The following is a 16,752-nucleotide window of genomic DNA, read 5'->3' on the forward strand; positions in this document are numbered from 1 at the left end:
TATGCACAATAGAGTACCTATTAAATTCCACGTTGGAATTTTAATATTTTTTTAGTTCTTTAATAACTAACAGATGCTTATTTTTGTCAATCTTTTGTTCTTTAATATAAGTATTAAAAGTTATTTTCCAGTAAGAGGATCTTTGAAACTAATTGCCTTTTTTCAAATTAAAATATAAGCAATTGATATTTTTATTAAGAAATATCCGCATATTATTAAAAGCAGAGGTATTATGAAAATGCAATGAAAATATATATGTTTTGTCATATTTTTTTCGCAATTATTACAGAATTAATTAAAAATTTACTTTCTTATAAGAACGATGCTGAAGTTAATAATGTTTATGATAGACGATTTTTAAAAAATCGTTTTTAAATACTTTTCTAAATGAAAAATTCTATCAATTTTCATATCAAAAATATTTTATTTATTTATCGAAAAATTATACAAGAAAACATTTCTTGATCAATAATTTTTTGAAAAACAATTTGTAGACAAAAAATTAGTCATTATTTTTTTTCAATCGTAAACGTTGTAAACTTCATCAACGTAATTCTATTAAAACAGAATTTAACTAAATAGACATTCTTGGATATGAAAATTTGATTCAATATAAAATCCACTTTACAGAAATATGGAATTTTGCTAATAAAAATTCGATTATTTCTAATGTCTACATCGAAAAAATTCCGATATAGGAATTATAATATGTAAAATATTCATGCGTTCCAAAATTATTATAGAAATATTCAAAAAAATTGAATAACTTTTCATTAAATAAAGTTTTAATTTAATAGAAAAAATATGTATGTTCGAAATTTTGTAAATTCACAAGCGAATATGAACACCATCGGCATCTATACTTTTTATATTTCATTATATTCTATATTTGTTTTTTCACACACCTAATATTTGATCAATGAATGAATGAATGGATGGAGTGAATATCACCCTAATTTTTTTTTTAATACGACAATAATGAAATATATTTTGAGATGATGGTGTGATATGTATAGATGGAGGAGAGAGATTGAAATAGACACAGAGATAGAGCGGGAGAGAGAGAGAGATATAGTACAGAGTGGATTGCGCGAATACGCATAATTGAATCGTCAGAAATCCTCGCATCCCGCAGTCGATTTGCATCCGGCATGACGAACTTTAAAAGCACCCTCGCTTGTAATCGTTCGCATAAAATTGCAAAAATTTTTAGTTTCAACGCTCACTTTTTTCTAAAGTTCAAAGCAAAAATTATCATATAACGGATATATATATATATAATTAACTTTTATACGACAGACATATAGCACAACTATAGAATTCAATCACTAATTCAATTAAATTCAATAATTTAAACTAATATATTATATATATGGGTCAAAATTAAGGTTAGAAAAATCTCTAATCTAGGGGTCATGGAGTAGTATAAGGAGACCGAACGACCATGTTAAATCTGCGTTAAGAGTGGACCAAATTTTGGTAACCCTCTTAGTGTCATTAAAATACGTAATGGAACACTAGCGCCACTGATTGTGTTAAACTCAGCTGGACAGTCAGCCATTGTAAAAGTTTTTAAAATAAGGAGCAATGTATTTTTGGGTTATGTTCAACGTACTTCTAATTTTTCCCACTGTTTACATATACTTCCCACGAGAGCGCTTGTGTTCCATTACGTATTTTCATGATACTAAGCGGTTACCAAAATTTCGTCCACTTTCAATGTACGTCATTCGGTCTCCTTATACTACTCCATGTCTATAGGGTTTTTAGAGTGGCCGATTACGAATCCAGGTGTCAGTTTTTGAAAGTTCAAAATGGCGGATCCAATATGAACGGACAAAATTTTATAAATCTGAGATAAATTTACGAAAATGACTACTCGGGAGTTTTTATGGTTGCGCTAATTACGAATGCAAGATCAGTTTTTGAAAATTCAAAATGTCGAACAAAATTTTATAAATCTGAGGTTTTTTTTTATAAAAATTTTGTTTGCCATATTGAATCCGAGATTTTGAATTTTCGAAAACTGATCTTAGATTCGTAATTAGCGCAACCCTAAAAACTCCCGAGTACACGGAGAGAAATAGATGGTAAGAACTTATGATCTTAAGATGGTAAAAAGTAGATGTTATCCGGTACCATCATTATGGTACTCGGTACTATCAAAGATATTACAAAAAGTATGGTTATGTTACCCAAAACAATTAAGATATTACTCCGTACAATCTGGATAGTAAGTAATAGGATCTAGATAGCTGTCCGTATATGTAAGATCAAATATGGTACCTGGTGCTATATCTAAATAGTACCCCTACCATCTATTTCTCTCCGTGTAGTCATTTTCGTGAATTTATCTCAGATTTATAAAATTTTGTCCGTCATATTGGATCCGCCATTTTGAACTTTCAAAAACTGACACCTGGATTCGTAATCAGCCACTCCAAAAACCCTAGATTAGAGATTTTTATAATCTTAGCTTAATTTTACTTTATAGTTTGCAGTTTTGCTGCAAATCTCACGGAAAATTTTTTTTTCTTTTTTAATTCTATAATTACAAAATTGGTATTGATTTGTTGCACAAAACATTTTTTTATACAAACAAGAATAAATTTCTGGACCGCTGTCACTTGATAATCAAAAATATTTAAATTTTTATCAAAGAAATGGATTTTTTAATACAAAAGAGATTTGTATCGTAACCTCCACTTGAAAGTGGTTACTAAAAATGAAAAAATTGTTTTGTTCACTAAATTTAGTGTAGAATTTTTATTTTTCATCCGATTGTGCTATACTTGGGCTAAAAATTTTCGTAATTAAATAGACTATTGATAAAAAAATTTAAATCATAAATTTGTTTTATTGTTTGGATTAGAAAATTAGAATTAGAAAATTAGTAGATTTAGCAAAATTTCACGAAAGAAAAAAATTCAAAAATTCTAAATGACCATAGCTATTAAATAAAATAATATTAATTATGAAATAAATGGTCCACTTTCATAATTAAATTGAATTTACAAATTTTTTTGCATCGAACCGGAATAAAAATTTTGTTTGAAAATTATATTTTCATAAAAAAAAGCAACTATTTAATGATATATATTCTGATTTTTAGCCCTCTTAAGAAGTTTGCTTTGGTCAATTTTCAATCATGGAGTTGAAGTGAGCTGGTGAATATTAATCAATGATACCTATTAACGCTGAGGCTATATATGAGCGCGCACAAACCGCTATCGCGGATCCTTTCAAAGCTTGCATTCGGGAAATGCAAACGCGTTCCATTATAATTGTATCGGATGTACTATGGCTTAACGAGAATGGTATTGTTGCAATTTCGGAATAAATCGCATTTACCGTCAGCAATGGGTAACGTTTTGCGCACCTTCAATGTTCGTTATAAACAGAAATTCCCCTTGACTGCAAGCAATATATATATATAGGTCAAGAATTATCCCAAAATTCGCACACGCATTTTAGCTTTGCCAATTTGTTAATGAAATACTTTCTCGCGAATTTCACATTCATTATATTATATAATTTTTCTTTCACTATTTTTATATACAATGTATATATCCCTTTGGGAAAAGAATTTAATCAGCTTTACATAGGAATGAGGTCATAATAAAGGATCATATATATAGTTCTATATAAAATGATGTTGGTTATTACAATTTTACGTGTATATACACCATATAATCTCAGAAATAATATTTCTTTTCAAGATTGTGGTCTCGGGTATATTTTTTTTCACTTTAAAATAAAAGAAAAAGAAATATTTTATATTTCAATTTCAAATAATTATCACTTAATAATAAATAAATAAAATAAAATTAATTAATAAATAACTAATAAAATAATTCTTAAATTATTATTTTATTTTTATTATTATTATTATTATTATTATTATTATATATTAAAAAACTAAAAATAGTAAGAAAAAAAAGTTAATTTTATTAAAAAAGCTATTTTATGGGGCAATAACTTTTCAGATTTGGTTTGAAATTTACAAAATAGAAGTTTACATTTTGGGTACATATATATATAGTATAAACTCCAAAATATCATTTCACGATTCAAAGTACGCGCAATCAAAGTGCAGGACGTTGCATCGCTGACAGCTACATGACCACTATACATTCAAAATGACAACTGAATTTACATATTGCATATTGCAGATGTTAATTCTTGTAAAATTTTGATTCGACAATCAAAGTTATATATTTCACAGATTATATCCAAAATATAAACTACATAGGTTGTCACTTTTCCTAAAAAGAAAAAAAAAAATTTTCTAATACTTTTTATTTCTAAAAAAGGCCATTTCTAATAACATTGATTTTCTAAATGAAAAAACTGGATAAGACTTCTCCGAAGTTGCTTGCGAATATCAAAAAATAATTTCTATTTAATTTCAAACTAAACGGTAATATAAATATTTCAATTAATATAAAGTGAATTTTTTTAGAAAAGAAAAACATATTGCAAATTGAACTTTGTTGGAAAAAAATTTGTAGAACAAAAAAAAATAGAAGTTATTTTTTAGAAAAAGTGTATCCAAATCATATACAACTTTAAAAAAAATTTAATTGCTAAAATACGTCGGTGAAGTTCACAACGTTTATTATCAACGATTAAAAAGAGAAAAAAAAATATTTCCCTATGCAAATTATTATTATTTTTGATCTACAAAATTTTTTGCAACGTTTCTTGATCAACAATTATTAGAAAAAAAATTTGTAGGCAAAAAATTAGTTATTATTTTTTAAGTGGAAAATATTTTTTTTTTTTTTTTGAATCGTTATTCATATAAACGTTGTAAATTTCATCGACGTGCTAAAATTTATTAAACTACATATATAAATTAAGGATTACATTATAATTATACATATTTGACAAATACCTATTCATTATTCAATTATATTGAAATAATTCCAATAATATCATCTATAATTTCAGTAATATCGTTTACAATTTCAATAAGATATTAATTTGATTTCAAATCCTTCTTTTGTTATAAAATTATAACTACATTCATTTGAATTGATTATGAATAATTAATTTTTTTAATATTATATATTTCATTGCAATTAAATATATAAAATTTAATTCATAGCATTATTTATGTTTTTTTAAATAATTAACTAAGTAATAAATTAATTATTTATTATTATTATTATTATTAATCAAATTAATTTCACTTAGAAACGATAATAAAATAAAATAGAAAACAGTGATTATTGAATAATAAAAAATAATTATCTAGGTAGTTGTAAAATAATAATAATAATAATAATAAAATCAGGACCGCAAAATAATTTAAATAAAAACCTCCATGAAGTTAGCTTCGACGCTAAGCGTCGAAAATTGTTTTTCACGGGACCGAAAATATAAAATAATTTTAAAAAAGGTCTTGGATCCACATAATACCATGAAAAATATTTCTCTAGGCATTCTTTGAACCGAAAAACTTAAGAAAAAATAATTTCACATTTTTAGTGAAAATTATTATAAAAAAAAAATTTTTTTAATTTATTTATTCTTAAATAAATAAATATTGTTAATATAATGTAATATAATTTTCTAATATACAACATCATATTTTCCGAATTTAAATATTTCAAAATCTTTCGCAATAAGAAAGTTTGTACCAGAAATAATGTAGAAAAGATAATTATTATTGTTAAATAATAAAAATAATATTAATAATGATAATTTTAATAATAATAATTAAATGATTAATAAATTTTACAAATTCTTATACGGTTAAATATCGCTTTATTGAGCTATCATATAAGTATTCGATATTGAATTGACAACGGTCGGATACTTTATGTATTTTTTTTTTAATTTTTAAAAAATAAAAAAAAAATGAAAAAAATTAATTTGTAATTTTAAAATTTATTTATCAATTTAAAAAAAAAAATTATGTAAAGTATTTTCTAACAATAACAATTATGATACATAATTTTACTTCAAAATGTAAACAAATGTAAAACCATACTGGGTCAATGACCTTCTATATCATGCATCAATCCAACTAATTATTATTGATTGCATTTAAAACTATATAAACATCTCTTTTTCTCAACATAAATATTTAATTTTTAATGATACAAATAAAAATTGATTTGAAATATTAATATATATCTTATAGACACACGTCTGAAATAATGTCTGTATGCAATAATTTGCATAACAAATTATTTCAACATAATATACATTATAAGAAATTACTATTTTATTAAAATTATTAATATTTTTATTATTATAATTTTTAATATTAGTATTGTTATTATTAATTATTCTAAAAGCAAACTTTTCTTTCTGATATAACGAATAGAAAAACAGATGTTCCTAAATTGCAATTTTATACAACTGTATTTTCATAAGAAATAAAAAAAAAAAAAGGATTGTATAATTATTTTTCATAAAAATTATAGAAAGCTTTGATTAAATGATGTCTTAATAAAAAAAAAAATACAATTAAAAAAAAAGAATAAATAAATTCATTGTAATATTAAAAAAATTTTAAATATAAACATCTTATATTGGAATATTCAATGTTTTCTTCAAAAATAATTTGAAAAAATGTTCGGAGAATTATATAGAAAATTTTTTTAAGTTCTTTTTTTTTCTCCTCTGCTATGGGTTTGTTGTTGTTGAGATTACGCGAATTTGTATGAAGTCGACCTTTGGAGGAATTTCATTCTGAGACAGGTATAGGTATAGAAATTTTGAATCTTCAAGTTCTATGCAACACAAGAGACTTTGTGTGTATATTATAAGACTAACTTTTATGTCGGCAAGGTCAACATTCCACGAACAGTTTTTTTTTCGCAGCGAAACAGGATTTCAAAATTTTAATCTATTTTTTTATACACACACATATTTATTGCGAAAAATAATTAATGTTATTATTATATAGAATTAATTTTCTCAATTTCTTTTATAATTAAACATTGCAATTTTGATGTAATTTATTAAAAATCAATTAAATTTAATTAAACAAAAATTAATAAATTTTCATTTATATTATAATTTTAATAAATCGATATAATATTGTAAATTGCAATATTAAAAACGTAATATTTACTATAATAATAATAATTCTAAAAAAATATTCATAATAAAATGAATAAATAAATTATTCCAAAGAGAAAATAAAATAATATTAATGCATATATTAAGAAATTTAAATGAAATAAAAAAAAAATATTAACTAATTTTTCCACATATATATAAAATTTAATTTTCCCTACGAAAAGAATTAAAAATTAATTACAAATTATAATAATAAAATTTAGATAATTTAAAAAAAAAGTTAAAAAAAAATTAACTAATTTTTTAATTATTCCACGTATATCAAAATTAATTTCTTTACAAAAAAAATTAAAAATTGCAAATCAAAATTATTAAGAAATGAAAGATAATCTAATAAATACTAAATTAAAACTTTTTTTAAATAAATTTCTTTATGATGAAAAATACTCAAATACCGGTAATTCCTGGGCTTCTTAATTTTTTTTTCAAAAAAAAAAAATGTTCAATTATTCGTAGAATAGTGTATCCTTTAAAAAAAAAAAAACTCACAAACTGATGCAATAAATAAATAAAAACTTCACATAACATTAACAATAACGATTTTAACACTCACCGGCTTTTTAGAAACGCACGTGTGATCTTCGAGTAAAATGTTATTTTTTTTTTCCAACGAGAAATGTAGACCTTACCGATTGATATAAACACGAATCACAAACACTTGTAAGAAACTTGAAAAATTAAATTATATATATATAATATTTTTAATTATTATTGCAAGAACAATTAAATTCACAAATCGTTGTTTATAAAACCCGAAAACCGAAAACGATGTGCATTGGTTCGCATCCAAAATGCAACTTGAACAGTAAGCCCGCGCTTTGCAGACTAACGAAGGTTAAAGAGAGGGGATTTCACGTTTGTGAATAGCGCGTATAATATAAGAGATTGTCACCAGATGGCACAATCATACAGATGGACAAAAATGATTTTATCGACTTAATTTCTAAATATTTTGCCGGTTAAATAGAAAATATGTTTGTTAGCCAAAAATTTATAACTTTTTTAAAATTTAAAAAAAAAATGATTTTATTGTCAATTTTTTTTTCTTTATATTATTCCACATGGAAATGTCATAAAAACAGTAATCCCTAACACAGGAAACACTGAAAATTTTATTTATTCACGTCGGTGAAGTTTTACAATATTTATGATCGCAACGATTACAAAATAAAAAATATTTTTCATAAAAAATTTTCAGACCAAAAAATATTACAATTTGTATGGAAAAATATTTTTTTTTCTAAATAATTTTAATAATTTTTATTTAGAACAAAACACAATCAATTTTTTTTTTTTAATAAACTATTAAATTTCACTTAATTTTAGTAAGAATTAGTAACAAAATAAAATGTTTGAATAATCATAAAATAAAAAATTACGCCAAAAAAACTTACCATAATGATGAAGATGATGGCGAGTGATGAACATAACCTCGACGTTCTTCATATTTGTTATAAACATTACAACTTAACTAGGCAATTTTATTTATTAATTCTCGCGTATCTGTATAATTATTTTTTAAAACACCAAAAATTATGACTTACGACACGTTAAAACACTCGTTGAAAATTACTTTTACTTATAATCACGACGAAAAATAAACCGGCAAGTTGAAAACAGACAAATATTGGAAAAATAATATCGTGCATTAAAAACAAACTGATAATTTAACCGCCAAAAACTAATACATTGTGAAAGAGGACAAACAAATATAACGTCCTCTCCAGGATTTTTTACCGACACACGACATACCATGCTGCCGAAACACTCGAAAAATTACTTTATATAATATTACAACTTATTTGCGTATATTATATATAAAATAAAAAGAATTTATATAAAAGAAAGGTGTTGAAAATAATACGAACACAGATTGACAAAATTTTTGGAAACAATTGAGAGAAAAACTCACACTTTTTTCCAACGAAAGCTAAGTAACCGATGAGAAGCCACATCAATATGGCGTCCTCTCCGGTTGATATGGAAGTTGCCTATATGAAGGCGCCACTTTTGCAGCGCGAAATACAAAATTTATGATTCACATTATGAAAAAAATTAAGAATAAAATATTAAAAAATATATAATTTCATGATGATAAATAACTTACGGTAATATATTAGATAGCTGTTTTTTATATACATAATATAAGCTGTATACTTGAAAATTAAAAACTTTTCATCCAATTGTCAAGAAGCGCGAAATTTTCAACTTTTCAAATTAAAACTAATATTTATTTATAACTTTTCTCATAGAAAATCAATTTCTTCTTATTCGATTAGATATTTGCTTTAATTATTTTATTATCTAATCTTAATTTTTTAAATTAAATTTAAAAATAAAGAATAAATAATACTATAATATATTTTTACGAAACCTTTAATATTCCACAATTAAAGTATATAACTTCAATTTAATTTAAAAATTAAATCGTAATATTAAAGTAAATTTTTTTTTTTTTTGAAGTTTTAAAGCGATAAACAACTTTCAAGAAATACAAAAGTAATATGAAAAAAAAAACTGAATAAAAATTAATTCTGAATTCATTGATTATCATCAAATAAATATTCATTAATGTAAAAAAAATTGTTTACTTTTAATCGAATAAAAAAATTTATTTTTAAAATGTAAATTTAAAAATAAATTGTATTTGATTAAAGTTCAATTTTTTTTTTGGGTGAAGGCGAGAGGCAGAAAAAAATATTTATTTAAAAATAATTCAATGGTCCGATTCAATTTTTTTAATTCATAAAAATAGTAAATTACTTTTTCATAAATAATTTTAAAAATGAAAATCATTTCTATTTGTTAAATAATAATCATTTTAAATTTTTTCTAACATAATATCATAGAAATATATATATTTTTCCACTCAATTTATTATTTCCACATAATATGTAGAGTGAATAAAAAAATATTTAAATTATTTTGCAACTATTGATAATTATATGATAATGAGAATATCAATAATTAAAATTGTTCTTATTATTATAAATATTATCATTAAAAATAGACCTTTGATTTGGATTTATCATTAAAACACTCATTTATTTCATTACAGTGTCATTTTAAAATTTATTTAAAATGTATAAATTTAATTTCCTCTCTTTCTCTCTCTCTTTATATATACATAAATGTCATAAAAAAATTTTTTGTAAAAAAAGTAATAAACAATTGTGCAAAATTTGTAAATAAGTTCCTAAGTTTGATAAAATATTGCACAAAATTTTCAAAACACTTAGTGCATATTTCATTTTTATGTATTTTTTATTTTTTGCCAATTGATTGAATTAGTGATTCAACTTTTTCTATATATTGCTTCTTAGCGTCTTCTTGACTTAAACCCTTTTTTCCATTCCATGCGTCCCATTTTGCTTTTCCTTTGAAATCAAGCATACCTGGTCTTGCTAAAAAATAAAAAATAAAAATAAAGATTAACATGTAAAATAAATACAAAAATAGAAAAATTTGTAAAAATTAATATCTGTAAAAAAATTAATTCTTAAAAAAATTTTTTTTTATTATTAATTATTACCTGTATTGCAATCACCGACAGTTGCTTGTTTAAATAGGGCATAAATTTCCAAAAGATCAGCGTCTGATGGTGTAGAAGCCAAGTCTTTCACATCCTCTGCGGCTTTGTTAAATTGCTGAGAAATAAAAGAAAATCATTTCAAAAAAAAAAATTCAAACAATTAAATATTTTAATTCGGAGTTGCAAATTTTTAAAGAGTTACATTTTTAAACATAATTGAATTTCAACGTCGGTGAAGTTCACAACGTTTATATTATCAACGATTGAGAAGAAAAAATATTTTCCTATGCAAATTATTATTATTTTTGATCTACAAATTTTTTTTCAACGTTTCTTGATTAATAATTATTTGAAAAAAAATTTGTAGGCAAAAAAGTAGTTATTATTTTTTGAGTGGAAAATTTTTTTTTTTTAATGGTTGATCATAAACGTTATAAACTTCACCGACGTGAATTTCAAAAGATTTTACTAAATTTCAGAAAATAATTAAATTTTAAAGAATTGAAAATAATTTATTAAATAACTTTAGTAAATATTGTTTTAAAAGTAATTAAATTTTCTAAGTTTACAATTCAGAATTTTAAAATAAATAAACTTGGAAGTGATTTTTGTTGCTAAAGAATTTATTAGAAATAACAGACAAAAATTAAATTACAAAAGTTTCTAATTCGAAAAATGTTTTCAGATAATTGAATTATTGAATTATATTATAAAAATCATTTAAAATAATTGAAATTTTTGCAAATAATTAAATTTCAAGTGATTTTGAATTAAAAAATTTTGGTAATTTCATTTACTGATTTTTTTTCAATTTTAAACAATTATTGAATTTTATAAAAAATTTTAACTTTTTTTTTGTTTGTTTTTATACAAAAAATAATATTTTAATAATAATTGTTTTTTTATAATAATAATAGTAATAATAACAATAATAAAAAGAATTTTATTAAATTTTTAATTAAAAATTGAATGTGTGAAAAATTTCATTAAAATTATTGAAAATAATTAATTTAGAGAAGAATTGTAGTTAAAAATTTGTTAAATAATTGAAATAAATATCTGGAAGATATTTGCATTGTATACCAAAAAAGACGAATTTTATAAAAAAAATGTAAAAAAAAGTTTGTATTTTCGAAAAAAGTCTTAAAATACGAGGCCTGTTATTATTATTATTATTATTATTAACATAATTTTTATTATAGTATATTATTACAAAATTTCCCTTTATTATTTCCCCTTTTCGTAATAGTAATATTATCAATTAATATTATTCTAGTTTCAAAGAATTTATAGGTTAGGTTCTAATTTTTAATATCTTCTTATCAATTTATTTATAAATGAACTTTGCCTTAATAATCACATATTTTTATCAATTGAAGTATCAATATAAAAATTTTAAATATTCCCCCCTCCCAAATTAATCGGAAGTAATTGTTTTTCATTGGTTATTATTACCGGAACAGGAAGGAGCCAATAATGCTCGCAACAACTTGTTATAATTACAAAAGAAAATGGCCGAACAATAGAAAAGAAATTTTCCAAACTGTCACTTACCTCGTCAAGAGACATTTTTTTATTTTCTTCTTGTGTTAATTATTCAAGTGAATTAGTAAAATGATCTTTGTACACTCTCGCCTTGTTTTGCTATATATAGGTATATTTATAAAGATTGCTCTCACTGTGGAAAAAGGAAAAAGACTTAAATATAAATTATAATATCAAAAAATCCGTTACTTTGATTATCAATGTAGATGAGATTGAAGTTGATATAAAAATTATCTAATAATTATGATTACCTTTGATTTTTTGACAGAGGTGGTGATGTTAATTGGAGAATAATTACAGCGGTGTGTTCGTTATCGTGATAATGATAAACGAAAACTGACGAAAATGGACGACAACAAACGATATCGATGTCGGCAGTGTGTATTCCAGGGACGTATAAATTATAGGTTTATAATATTTATAATATATGTAATTATAATTAGTTTTTTTAGATTAGTTTTAGAATTTTAAACCTTGATTTTTTTTATATTCTCCTCAACACAGAGTATTCATTTTTTTTACGATGCTTTGATATTCGTATTCATGATATCAAGAAAATATTGCAACTTAGAAATATAAAATTCATAAAATAAAAATAAAATACTTTTTTGTTCATTCGTAACATATAATTTTAATTGCCATTAAATATAAGAATAAAATTATTAAATTTATATCTATAATAAATAACTATTTTTTATTGATAATTAATGAAATAACTAAATAATACGATAGATTATTTTATTTTCAGATATACAAATAATAATAAAAAATAACTAAATTGAACAAGGTTTTCATTATAGTTATTATAACACATTAAAAATTGGTGGCATTCGCAGTTAATATAAAAAATAATATTATTAATTACAAATATTAATAAATTTTAAATAAATAGTATACAGAATAAATTTCTCAAGAAATAAGTTAATGAAATATTATAATACCTAAAGAACAACATATAATTCATAATAATTGCTTTTATATAACAAATAAAAACTGATTTAAAAAATAAATAATAATTTAAAACTTTTTTAACGATATTTTAATAATTTCTATAATTAATTTTATTAGATATTTTTTCTTAATTACATATTTACTTATATTTTTCAATAAGTTTGTCGACAAAGGCAATATATTGTTGTTTTGCTGTATCTTTAGACATACCCTTTTTTTTATTCCAAAAATCCCATTTTGCTTTGCCTTTCAAGTCCATCATTCCAGGTCGTGCTGTGTAAAAGAAAAAACAAAATTCGAGTTAATATTTAATAAACAATAACTATAATAATAATTAACAATAAATGTTGAACGATTTAAAAACGATTTTTATATAAAATAAATAAAGTTTCATTAAATTACCATTTAATTTAACTATTTAATTCTTCTTTAAATATTTTTCTTTTTTTTGAAATTCATTTTAAAGAAATTTAATTTATTTAAAAAAAAACAAACTTTTTTGTATAAAATATTCCAGGCCTCGGATTATACGACTTTTTTCGACTTATTTTAATAAAATGCGGAATTTTTCGACTTTTTTTTACATTTTTTTTTTACAAAATTTTTAAACAAAATACGTCTTTTTAGTAGGTATACAATGCAGATATTGTTCAAATCTTCTTTATTTCAATTATTTAACAAATTTTTAACTAAAATTTTTCATTAAATTAATTATTTTTAATAATTTTAATGAAATTCTTCAGAAATTCAATTATCTTAAACTATTTTTCAATTAAAATTTTATATGAAATTTAATAATTGTTAATAATTTAATAAAAATTAACAAATAAAATTTCCAAAAATTTTTAATTCAAAATCACTTGAAATTGAATTATTTGCAAAAATTTCTATTATTTTTAATGATTTATATAATCTTCTTCAAAAATGCAATTATCTGAAAGCATTTACAAAATAAAAAGTTTTGGAATTCAATTTTTGTTCGTGATTTCTAATAAATTCTTCAATATTATTTTCAAAAAATTCAATAGAAATTCAATTATTTTCTAAAATTACAATTCAAAATCAATTGAAATTCAATTATTTTCCAAAATTTCAATTTAAAATCAACAAAAATTAAATTATTTTCCATCAATTCAATATCAATTGAAATTCAATTATTTTCAAAAATTTTAATGCTTAATTCAAGCTTCTAAAATTTAATTATTTCTAAAAAATTTTTTAAAATTTAATAATTTCAATTATAACTCTCCTGAAAATCAATTATTTTTAATGTTTTTTATAAAATTTTCAAATATTTCAATTTAAAAGCTTTTAAAATTTAATTATTTCTCAAATTTTCCATCTAAAATATTATTGTTGTATTTTTTTCTGCAATTTCTAATACATTTTTTAGTAACAGAAATCATCAATAATTTTAAATTAAAAATCACTTGAAGTTTAATTAATTTCAAAAATCTAAATTGTCTTTGAAAATTTGATTTCTTTTAAAAAATGTTATCTAAAATTATTTGATAAATTATTTTTAGTTCTGTAAAATTTAATTATTGTCTGAAAATTAACAAAATCTTATGGAATTCAATTATTTCTAAAAAAATTTCAATTTTAACTCTTCCAAAATTATTATTTAAAAACAATTTTTATTTAAAAATCTGTAAAACTTGATTAAGTACTGGAAGAAATTTTTTTGACCATCAACACTAAAAACTATGACAAAATTTTTAATTCAAATAAATTGCTTAAATCAGACTTGAAAAAATTATAAAATTGGAACTTTAAGAATTTATTTTAGAAATTTGTTCTACTTAAATAAAATTTTGAAAATTTTTCTTACAATTAGTTCGATTCTAAAATATTCGAAATAAATTTTCTTGATAATATTCATTATAGAATTATTCTCATTACAGAATTAATAAAATGAATTTAATATCTAATAATATTAGTTATTTAAAGTAAAATATTTATTAACCAATTAAATTTTGTTACAATAAAAAAATCGACTTTTTCGACTTTTTTGGAATATAAATCGACTTTTTTTGTTTGTTAAAGTCGATCCGAAGCCTTATATTCTTAACATTCAATTCAACAATAAAATATAAATATTTTTTATTTCTAATATTTTAAATAGTTTTTTCATTTTTATTTTATTTTTATTTTTATAATAGCTTTTTTTAATAATTTTTTTTTTTTTTTGATGTTCAAAAAAGAAATATAATAAAAATAATTGAATTTCAATTGAACTTACGTGTATTAACATCACCAACTGTTGCTTGTTTAAAAAGAGCATAAAGTTCCAAAAGTTCTTCATCACTTGGTCTTTGAGAAATGTGTTTTATAGCCTCAGCTGCGGCTTCAAAATCCTGAAAAAAAATAATATTAAATCTACAATATAAAAACATTGATTTCACAATTAATATATAAATATATAGAATTTTAATGTATTATTGTCCGATTGTTTTAACTTTAAAGAAAATTTAATATTTTTAAATTCTCGCAGATTAGTGAAAAATTCGTATCTTTACGTAACTTCCTTTCGCATTTACAAAATGCTATTTGCAACAATGTTTTGCATAATTCAAACATGAATTTGCAAAACTTGTGATCTTATGACCCTTATATACCAATATTATCACCTTTTTTTTAAATATGGTTTATTTAACTAAATAATTTAAGTATTCCAATTATTACAAAATTATAAGAAAAAAAGTATAAATAAAAGAAAAATATAATTTCATACATAAAAATCAATTTTTTTTTTTTAAAATAAGTTATACTATTATATTTTAATAAAAAATTTCTAAAGTGCTAGATAATTTAATTGTCTTAATTATAAATTAAAAATAATAATTATTATTACATTACATTGTAGAATTATTGAAATTATAAATAATGAAATAATGAAAATAAAAAAGAAAAATTGGTAAATAAAAAACCATGTTATTATACCTAAAATTTTAAAAAATTCTAATTTTAGAAAATATAAATTAATGATTTTTTTTTCTCTTATAGAAATATTGAAATTAATTTCTTTATTAGTTTTCAATAAAAATGATTAGAAAATTTTTAAATTGAAAATTACCTGATCAAGTGACATTGTTGAGAAGCTCGTTCGTTCGATGATAACGAAAAATTCACTCTGCGTGTATTTTATGTCCCTCTCTTTTTGTATAGATAAATTTTAATGAGAAGACTCCAAATAACAGTGGGGGATTTAAAGTCATATAAGGAATATGGAAATCATCTAATGAATAGAAACTGACAAAAAGAATAACTTGTAAAACCAGTTAATTTAAAAAGCATTTTTCATTACCAAGTTTTTAAAATATTGACAAAAACATAAATGAGTACATTTTTTAAAATTCTAATAACGTTTATTAACATTTTCTCATTTTATTATTATTTTTTTTTATATTTTATGTTATTTAGATATTAAAAAAAAATATAAACTTTATAAAAATCGATTATTTATACAAATATAAATTCACTATTTTAATTAAAAGATTAAAATAAAAATATCTATTCTTCCAGAATTTAAAGAATGATAAGCAATTAGTTTTGCAAACCTTATTTGTATTCAAGATAAATAATTTTCTTCATTAAAAAAAATGACTTATTTCTTTATTTCTATA

The 16,752-nt window shown here is 21.6% G+C and overlaps 3 protein-coding genes across 5 annotated transcripts in view; all 3 read right to left on the reverse strand.

The window, feature by feature from the left end:
• Window positions 1-8,773, reverse strand: part of LOC127280842 (connectin-like) — a 497,564-nt gene extending 488,791 nt beyond the window's left edge. For 2 of the 3 annotated variants that reach the window (XM_051304134.1, XM_051304136.1), the window contains exon 1: window positions 7,652-7,916. The gene's annotated coding sequence lies outside the window, so the exon portion shown is untranslated. Of the gene's footprint in view, window positions 1-7,651; window positions 7,917-8,492 lie in introns of those variants that run through there. The other variant, XM_051304135.1, reaches the window with a different exon arrangement.
• A 1,349-nt stretch (window positions 8,774-10,122) lies between these two features.
• Window positions 10,123-12,581, reverse strand: LOC127280854 (acyl-CoA-binding protein homolog). Its single transcript, XM_051304158.1, has 4 exons — window positions 12,427-12,581; window positions 12,185-12,308; window positions 10,631-10,745; window positions 10,123-10,502 (listed from the first exon to the last, which is right to left on the reverse strand). Exons 2-4 carry the CDS (start codon window positions 12,197-12,199, stop codon window positions 10,363-10,365), a joined length of 270 nt encoding a protein of 89 aa, XP_051160115.1. The 5' UTR covers window positions 12,200-12,308; window positions 12,427-12,581; the 3' UTR covers window positions 10,123-10,362.
• A 616-nt stretch (window positions 12,582-13,197) lies between these two features.
• On the reverse strand, window positions 13,198-16,350 carry LOC127280855 (acyl-CoA-binding protein homolog). Its single transcript, XM_051304159.1, has 3 exons — window positions 16,203-16,350; window positions 15,369-15,483; window positions 13,198-13,399 (listed from the first exon to the last, which is right to left on the reverse strand). Exons 1-3 carry the CDS (start codon window positions 16,215-16,217, stop codon window positions 13,266-13,268), a joined length of 264 nt encoding a protein of 87 aa, XP_051160116.1. The 5' UTR covers window positions 16,218-16,350; the 3' UTR covers window positions 13,198-13,265.
• Window positions 16,351-16,752: the final 402 nt, after the last annotated feature.

Source organism: Leptopilina boulardi, unplaced genomic scaffold (genome assembly GCF_019393585.1).
Source record: "Leptopilina boulardi isolate dan_hultmark-lab unplaced genomic scaffold, ZJU_Lbou_2.1 LbouV2_255, whole genome shotgun sequence".
Taxonomy (NCBI): Eukaryota; Metazoa; Arthropoda; class Insecta; order Hymenoptera; family Figitidae; genus Leptopilina; species Leptopilina boulardi.

What these genes read in the sequence shown, in the direction of transcription:
- LOC127280854 (XM_051304158.1), bottom strand. An exon ending in TGTCGGTGATTGCAATACAG is followed by an intron (nt 10,503 to 10,630) that starts GTAATAATTAAT and finishes TTTATTTTTTAG; the next exon opens with CAAGACCAGGTATGCTTGAT.
- LOC127280855 (XM_051304159.1), bottom strand. An exon ending in AGTTGGTGATGTTAATACAC is followed by an intron (nt 13,400 to 15,368) that starts GTAAGTTCAATT and finishes TCTTTTACACAG; the next exon opens with CACGACCTGGAATGATGGAC.